The following is a 9,047-nucleotide window of genomic DNA, read 5'->3' as shown; positions in this document are numbered from 1 at the left end:
GGGGTGCTGACCCGCGGCCACCCACTCGGCGACACAGCGCGTCCTGCGCCCCGTTCCCCGGCCCGGGGCAGCGCGCGCTGGAGGGGCCCTTGCGGAGACCCCCGGTCCCCGCGTGTCGCCTCTCTTCGAACACGTCAGCGGAGGTTTCCGAGCCAGGGCGGCCGGAAGCCGTTGAGAAGGCCCTGGGGTTCCTTCAACAGCCGTTTTCCGTCCCAGCCCGGCGGCAGGTGCAGGGGAGCCCGCGCGACGCGGTCCCGGGACCAGGCGCACCCTTGTGCCTCGCTGTCCTGCTCTTTTTTTCTCTCTTCTTTTTAGTTTTTTTTGCTGTGTGTACAGAGCAGATGACACCGATGGGAAAAGCCTCGGGGGTGGCTGGAGCTAAGATAGCCTATGATGGCGAATACTCGACTAGCCGTGACTTAGGATTGTTTATTTAAGGACTCGGAGTGACTTAGTGAGTTAAGAAAAGCCTGGCTCAGGCGGACAACCGTACACACAGGAGCCAGCCCTAAGGTTTTCAAAACAGGCTGGTTGTGTTGTTTGAGAGTCTTAAATAATTGTGAAAGTGTGGGGAGCAGAACCTCCCAGGAATGTCTGGGCCAGACAAAGAATGTGTTGGCTTACATTATTCAAACCCAAAATTGGGCAGAATTAAATTGACTTGTGAGATGTTTTCGAAGTTTCTGTTTGATTTAGTCCATACCTCTTATAACATTACCATCTTGTGTTAATTAACTCAACAGTTTAAATAAGCTTAGCTATTCGGAAGACCAAAAGATGTTCTTAGGTGAAATTTATTCAAATAAATTATTCAAATAAAACTTTAAAGGGTACAGTAAAGGAAAATACTAAATATAGTGTTTTTCAAATAAAAACTTTCCAAATTAAAGCCTGAACATTGTCTTAAAAATATTTAACAAGACCTTAAATAACTCAGTCTGTACCCTTTGAGCCTGTCCATTAGTAAATTGTAAATGTTATTTTTATATAGACAAAAGTGGGTTTGCTTCTTTTAGTCTCTTGCCTTCTCCTAGGGAGTTATTTAGGCAACTCATGAGGTTGACAATGCCAGAAAGTCACATTAGCTTGAGTCTTAAAGCTAGTTCTACCATGCATGGGTTTGGATTTATGACGGGCTCATCCCCCTGGGCCTCTCATAGTGCCCCATGCCAGAGCATACTGTGACCCCGAACCATTGCCTGGCCTCTGTTCTCATAGGCTACTAGCACTGAAGTGGGCTGCACAGTGGGAAAGAAGAAGGCCCTACTTGGCAGAAATTCGTAATTTTAAGATAACTGGTTCACCAGTGTCATTTCATGAAGGCTAAGGGCCGTGGCTTTTGTTACTAGCATGATGTTCTTGCTTACTTTTGTTATGCATAAAGTTAGCCAAAAATTACTTCCATGTGGTTATCATTCATAGCTAAGCAAATACTGGAGGGTCTGTAAGGACGGTAGTAATTTGGTGGGCAACATTGGCTCAAGGATATTGATTTCTGATCAGATAACAACAACTGTAATACAATGTGTTAAGTTGATTTGAAGATGACGTTTTAAACAATATATGCCCAGCTAATATAGCCTGAAAATTAGCTCATGAAATTCTCAGGAAACTTACGAGCGCTCAGTAAGTTGAATGCCTTAGACATTTCTATTAGTCACTGAAAATCATTTGTGTAAGACTTAGTGAAAGTAGATGCTATTTAAGTTTCTGAAGAGTTGAAACAGCTCTGAATTAAAGCAGACTGACCATTATAAAACCTTTTTCTATATCAGTGAGCTTAAGGACAGGCGAGCTTCTTAACCTGCATTGTACAATTTTTGGGTGTAAATATTTGAAATGCTTATTTTGAAATGTGCTATACTCGTATATGGAATTTCAGTGTGCTGCTTTGAAAAAACCTAATGTTGAATATGTGTGTCTTCATATATTGCAAAGGTTTACGGAATCATGTGACTTACATCTAGAGATAATTGGGATTCCCACACCAGAGTGATCTATTTCCATTGGGTCCTTGATTAACCCTACTTTTTGTGTATGCTCAGTCAGTGCTCTATATTTCAACCGGATGTGATCCTAAGGTAGATTCTGTGTCTTTCTAAGGAAAATTCTGTGTGTTTCTATTTATCAGAACATTTCCACTGCTGCTCTGAGGACATACACAGTGGGATTTGGAATTCCTGGAGAATTGCCTTTGTGAGAAGCTGAAAATAATTTGTTTAAATTCCATCTCTTCGTTTTCCGTGTAAGTATTCAGCTTACACTTTTGTTGCAGGGTAATCTTGTTAAGAATAGGATGGCTAAGGCTTCTGAGTGAATTTCTCCACTCCATTTGCAGTTTGTTGTGTTTCAGAGGAACATTGAGAAACCATGAACAACTTTAGTAATGAAGAGTTTGACTGCCACTTCCTCGATGAAGGCTTTACTGCCAAGGACATTCTGGACCAAAAAATTAATGAAGTTTCTTCTTCTGTAAGTATGTGAGGCCCATGTTGGCAGTGCATCTGAGAATGCTGGGCAAATGGGAAACTTCAGTGGGGTCTTAAGGAAGTGTATTGGAGCTTGCATGTCTTGTTAGGGGACTTAGAATTTAATTGGCTGTGGATTGTCCAGTGATAATGGTGATATTTGTGTCAGTGACTAAAAGTAAGATTCACTGAGAATGTTGGGAAAGACAGGCTGCCTATTAGTGTGGCTATTGTGAGGCTGCTAACAAGTTACCTGTAACCACTCGTGTTCTAGGACGATAAGGATGCCTTCTATGTCGCAGACCTTGGAGACGTTCTAAAGAAACATCTAAGATGGTTAAAAGCTCTTCCTCGTGTCACCCCCTTCTATGCAGTCAAATGTAATGATAGCAGAGCCATAGTGAAAACCCTAGCTGCTGTCGGGACAGGATTTGACTGTGCTAGCAAGGTAAGCAAAAGCAGGAGAATTCGAAATTAGTTATATAAAATGGTCCTGGTTTTCTCTACAGGGCAGATGAAAGTTGTGTTTCTTGAGCAATAAATGCTAATGAAGGAGGTGGCAGGGGGCACACACAACAACTTTTCTGTTTATTCCACTTGTTTTAGCTACTTATGTGTAACATGATACAACTCCTCTTTTTCAGACTGAAATACAATTGGTGCAGAGTCTTGGGGTGCCCCCAGAGAGGATTATCTATGCAAATCCTTGTAAACAAGTGTCTCAAATTAAGTACGCTGCCAGTAACGGAGTCCAGATGATGACTTTTGATAGTGAAGTTGAGTTGATGAAAGTTGCCAGAGCACATCCAAAGGCAAAGTGAGTCATTCCTCCCTTGGAGGGCAAGGTCGGGCATGGGATATGTGGATTCTTGTCAAACAAACTTAAATTTCTAAATTATTATATTTCTGTACTTTAATAGAAAATAGTTTAAATCCTGTATTGATTAATAAAACCATATTAGACTTAAACCACAGAGTATCAGAAACAATATTTAAGACAGGATTCTCTTTATTTTAACCATGGCTGTAAGTGATCTGTTATGAGACATCTGATATGCTTTTCTTCTAGGCTGGTTTTGCGGATTGCCACTGATGATTCCAAAGCAGTCTGTCGCCTCAGTGTTAAATTTGGTGCCACACTCAAAGCCAGCAGGCTTCTTTTGGAACGGGCAAAAGAGCTGAATATTGATGTCATTGGTGTCAGGTGAGGTCTTGGCGGCATAGAGACTAAGATGTTAAACAGTGCCTGTGTTATAGGCTTTCTTCCACGAAATAGTTATTTCAAGAAGTAGTGAAAAATGGCATATCATTTCTTTTTACCCCAGCTTCCACGTGGGAAGTGGCTGTACTGATCCTGAGACTTTCGTGCAGGCAGTCTCTGATGCCCGCTGTGTCTTTGACATGGGAGTGAGTACACGTAACTCCATTAGTGAAGTTACTGACAGCTAGTTTTAATTCTACAATTAACCTTTTGTAGAAGTCAGTTCCATATTACAGAAGTTTAAACTCTTCTGCATACATTTTTTTCCCCACATTTGAGATCTCCCATGCTGCATATATTGTTACTTGTTATGAATCTGGCTGTGTGACTTCTTAATTTTCTTGACTCTAGGCTGAGGTTGGTTTCAGCATGTATCTGCTTGATATTGGTGGTGGCTTTCCTGGATCTGAAGATGTGAAGCTTAAATTTGAAGAGGTAATTTATTACACAGCTATTATGTACAGTAGCTATTTTTGTAAGTTCCTTTATGGAATATTTCAAAGCTGTTTAATACAAAAAGGGTCTAAACATGAAAATAAATGTCTTGGTGTGATATTTTGAGTAACTTCTCTGTGCTATCTAAAATTGTACTTAGTAGTACCGTTTGGTTTTCTAAACTAAAATGAGTCAGTTATCCTAGAATTCTTGGATAATTGATCACATTAAAAAATGTTTCTGTGAAATCACTAGGGAATATGTTGACTTCAGTACTGACTTCAGTCCATTACCCCAAATGTGCTTTGCTGGTCTTCGTATTGTATTTCCTTCCCTTAAAATGCTTTAAATATTTAAGCACTTAGGAAGTTAAGCCATTATATGGTGCTTGAGTTTATAAAATAAATCCACGTTCTTATTTTTTTAAATTATGTGAGGTAGACAGAATAGAAGAATTTTTATCCTGTTGGCATGTATTTGCTAAATAAAAATATTTGGGGACCTTGAGACCTCACTAGGTAATAACTGGTTTTGTACTATTCTTTGAGAAAATCATACCCACGATATCTTAAAAAGGATAAAGAAAGTATGCAGAGGAGAATCAAAGTGAAACAACAGCGTGGGCAGACTGGTTTCCAGGCAGATGTTTATTTTTTTGCTTTTGTTACTTGATGATAAACCGCTTTGCTGATGCCTGCTCTCATCATGTCATGTTACAGAGCACTGTGATCTTTCTTCTGCGTGTGAATTCCCCATAATGAATGGCTGCTCTTTTCTGTCTCACTCTCTTAGATCACCAGTGTAATCAACCCAGCATTGGACAAGTATTTTCCGTCAGACTCTGGAGTGAGAATCATAGCTGAGCCAGGCAGATATTATGTTGCATCAGCTTTCACACTTGCAGTTAATATCATTGCCAAAAAACTTGTATTAAAGGAACAGACAGGTTCTGATGGTACGTATAAAAGATGACTCCTTGCATGTATAACTGAAAGTTGATTCCAAAAAAAAAGTGGTAATTATGGTTAATCTGCTTTTCTAGATGAAGATGAGTCAAGTGAACAAACCTTTATGTATTATGTGAATGATGGAGTATATGGATCGTTTAATTGCATCCTTTATGATCATGCACATGTAAAGCCCCTTCTGCAAAAGGTAACTTCTGAACATACTGTAGAAAACAATTGAGATGATTGGTCACAAGTATAATTAAGTAGCACTTTATCTTTATATAGAGACCCAAACCAGATGAGAAGTATTATTCATCTAGCATATGGGGACCAACATGTGATGGCCTCGATCGGATAGTTGAGCGCTGTGACCTGCCCGAAATGCATGTGGGCGACTGGATGCTCTTTGAAAACATGGGTGCCTACACTGTTGCTGCTGCTTCTACTTTCAATGGATTCCAGAGGCCAACCATCTACTATGTGATGTCAAGACCAGCATGGTAAGTGAGATACTGTGTGTTTATGGTTCTCACAAGAATAGTCACCTTCTTGGATTTTTGTTTGCTTTTGTCTGGTTGAATAAGATTGGGGCTGGCTGGTTAGCTCATTCGGTTAGAGCCTTATAACACCAAGGTTATAGGTTCAGATGACCTCCCCCTACCAGCCAGCCACCCAAAAACACAAGAAATTGTTTTGCCTAGGATTAAATACAGACAAATGGAAGGAAGATCTTTCCAGTAATACTGACTTGTATTTCTTCTCATATTTTTCCTAAGAAAGGTTTTAGAAAAGACCAATTAGGGTATTTCTAAGTAACTGGAATATTTAAGGATATTTAAGTTAATGCATGAGACTTGTGTTTTTCTTACTACGAAAAAAGTAAGTCTGAAATGCTTGCTCTAGAAATACATCAAATTGCTTCCTGATGACCTGGTAAGCAAGGAAGTAAATACTCCCATGAATAAGTTATTCTCATGCACTACTGCCCAGTTATGGGTGACTCAGGGTTTTTGAATATGCCACTTCCTTCTCTCTCAGGCAACTCATGCAGCAGATCCAGAACCATGACTTCCCACCCGAAGTAGAGGAGCAGGACGTCAGCACTCTGCCTGTGTCTTGTGCTTGGGAAAGTGGAATGAAACGTCACCCAGCAACATGTGCTTCTGCTAGTATTAATGTGTAGATACCATTCTTGTAGCTATTAACTGCGAATTTAGCTTGAATTAAAGGCTTTGGGGGGACCATTTAACTTAATTACTGCTAGTTTTGAAATGTCTTTGTGGAGTAGGGTTGGCACAGGTGCAGCAGCGTGGAAGACTAGGAGATGTGTTCCTATGGAATCTATTTGAATATTTGTTTTATATGGATTTTTATTCACTTTTCAAACATGCTACTTAAGGAGTGCCCCTCAGCTGCTGAGCAAGCATTTGTAGCTTGTACAATGGCAGAATGGGCCAAAAGCTTAGCGTTGTGACCTGTTTTAAAAATAAAGTATCTTGAAATAATTAGGCATCGGGAAATTTTTTACAGTGTATCCATTCCAGATGGTTCATGAGTCCTGGATAGTTTGCTTTAGGTTCTCGCAAAGAATAGTGGATCTAGCCCACACATAGGTAGAAGAAAAAAGACGGAAGAGGCCGAGGCTGTATCCTCTGGTGCAGACAGTGGGCATCTGCTCAACCCACCCTGAATGTCCAGAGTCAGCTGCAAATTTAAGGTGCTCGGAACCCCTTGTTGAAGAATGCCATTATGCCAGACTGACCTGTCCTGTCATGGCCAGTGCCCAGGGAAGGTACATGAGGCCTGTAGAGAACATAGGTGTTCCCCTTCCCACCTTGACCTGTGACAAGTTGCATAGTTACAGGTTAGAAATATAGTACCACATTTGGCAGTCAACTTATAATAAATTCAATAACAATTACTGTGTGTTGTAGATCTACCTTCTTGTCTGACCTTGACCACTGGCCTTTTATGTTTTCCTTTCACTCAGTTTATACCCCTGTTCCCCCAAAGAGTGGCAGGCTCTCATACTATTTAATCCCCAAAATGGAAGTTTTGAATTCCTGCTGTAGCTGCAGGAGGAGGGAAGGTCATGTAAAAGCCAGATGTTACCCTAGAAAAGCCGCCAATGGGAGCGTCATTGAGAGTCTTACCAGCCTCTTTAGAGGGATGTGGAAAGACAGCAAATGGTGCAGCAAGGACTGCTGTGGCTCTTCCTCTCCTGGGACATGAAATGTTAAAAGCTGCTGTAATGACCCTCCGGCTGATGCTGTTGGTGTGTTCACCAAAGTTACTGAGGAGAGTGACTTTCCTACCTTCCCAAGGCCTGGCCTACACATGGTGGGCCTGAGCACTCCTGTGATTTGCTAGTTAATTTTTGTGTGGCTGCTCAGCTAGGCTAATGCTTGGCTTGTTACCAGCTCAGGTGTCCCTTCCTGGATGCAAGGATGTGGCTTTAGTTGCTAAAACATAAATGAGATTTCTTGGGAGCCACAAAGAAGATAGGTACTTAACTGGTGTTGGGGGCGGAGGGGAGGAAGGGACACTTTAGTCAATAGCCCTGTGTGGTGCGAGTCTTAGAAGTAGGATTTTGGTGTGTTTTACTGACTCCAAGCCCCCCAACAGGGCCTCAGGATCTGTGGCCCATCACTATGTTAAAAATTGGAATTGACATTATGTGTCACGTGCCAAGAAATTTGATCTAGACACCAAGCCTAAGATCTTGGTAAATTAAATCTTCCATTTTAAAAGGGAAGGAATTCACAAGATCATTTAGTAGTGGCAGCACTGAGCTTGGATTGAAAAGAGAGGTATTTCACTCAAAGTATACTTAGGGTAGGAAACAATACTCTTCTCAGAAAATTAGGTAAAATAGCCAACGAACTATCACTAGTGCCAGTGGGGACAAAAATAGCCTCAGTACTACTGTGCCACATGCACTACAGCCTCTAAAACTGAAACTGCTCCACAGTTTGACGCAGCCACTTGTGGGTCCCAGAGTACCCAGGCCCTGGTACGTGGGAGCGGGCAAGTGAGTTTGGCAGGAGCGAGCAGAGATCATAGACGGTAGCTGGGGCGGTGTCGACAATTCTAGTCTGCAGTTGCATATCCACACCATTACCAAAGATGGTACTGTCTGGTTGTGCACAGAGACTGTGATCTGGAGTACAGCTCCACCAAGACCGCTTGTAAATTCTTCCTCCTAGGGGTGCTGGAGTCTCCACATGGGTCCCCGTGGGATGGGATTCAGGAGAATCAAAGATGGTGGTGTCCAAACCAGCTACGCATTAGAATCACTTGGGGGAGCTTTTTAAAAAGACAAGAGTACAGCTCCACCAAGACCGCTTGTAAATTCTTCCTCCTAGGGGTGCTGGAGTCTCCACAGGGGTCCCCGTGGGATGGGATTCAGGAGAATCAAAGATGGTGGTGTCCAAACCAGCTACGCATTAGAATCACTTGGGGGAGCTTTTTAAAAAGACAGATTGTTGGGTCCCTCCTCAGACTCAAGTGTACCTAACTCCTTATTCAAAGATAAATTCCAGGGGCCGGCCCGTGGCTCACTCAGGAGAGTGTGGTGCTGATAACACCAAGGCCATGGGTTCAGATCTCATATAGGGATGGCCGGTTCGCTCACTGGCTGAGCGTGGTGCTGACAACACCAAGTCAAGGGCTAAAATCCCCTTACCAGTCATCTTTTTAAAAAATAAATAAATAAAATAAATTCCAGGTAGATGAAAGTTTTAAAATGTGACTGATTAGACCATAAAACTATTTGAAGAAACGTTTGAAGTCAAAAGGCAATAGACAGGGCCGGCCCGGTGGCGCACTGGATAGTGCGCCGCTTGGGAAGCGCGGCGGCGCTCCTGCCCGAGGGTTCGGATCCCACATACAGACAGGTTCCCGCTCACTGGTTGAGCGAGGCGCGGGAGCAAC

At 42.2% G+C, this 9,047-nt stretch overlaps 1 protein-coding gene across 1 annotated transcript; it reads left to right on the top strand.

The window, feature by feature from the left end:
- Positions 1–2,129: 2,129 nt before the first annotated feature.
- Positions 2,130–6,620, top strand: ODC1 (ornithine decarboxylase 1). Its single transcript, XM_008584325.1, has 11 exons — positions 2,130–2,245; positions 2,354–2,472; positions 2,743–2,916; positions 3,113–3,285; positions 3,538–3,672; positions 3,794–3,875; positions 4,081–4,164; positions 4,957–5,119; positions 5,207–5,319; positions 5,400–5,614; positions 6,153–6,620. Exons 2-11 carry the CDS (start codon positions 2,371–2,373, stop codon positions 6,295–6,297), a joined length of 1,386 nt encoding a protein of 461 aa, XP_008582547.1. The 5' UTR covers positions 2,130–2,245; positions 2,354–2,370; the 3' UTR covers positions 6,298–6,620.
- The last annotated feature ends 2,427 nt before the right edge of the window (positions 6,621–9,047 follow it).

This window comes from Galeopterus variegatus, unplaced genomic scaffold, assembly GCF_000696425.1.
Source record: "Galeopterus variegatus unplaced genomic scaffold, G_variegatus-3.0.2 Scaffold3225, whole genome shotgun sequence".
Lineage (NCBI taxonomy): Eukaryota > Metazoa > Chordata > Mammalia > Dermoptera > Cynocephalidae > Galeopterus > Galeopterus variegatus.
Note: the sequence above shows the minus strand (reverse complement) of the source record. Positions and strands in the feature narration are given on the sequence as shown.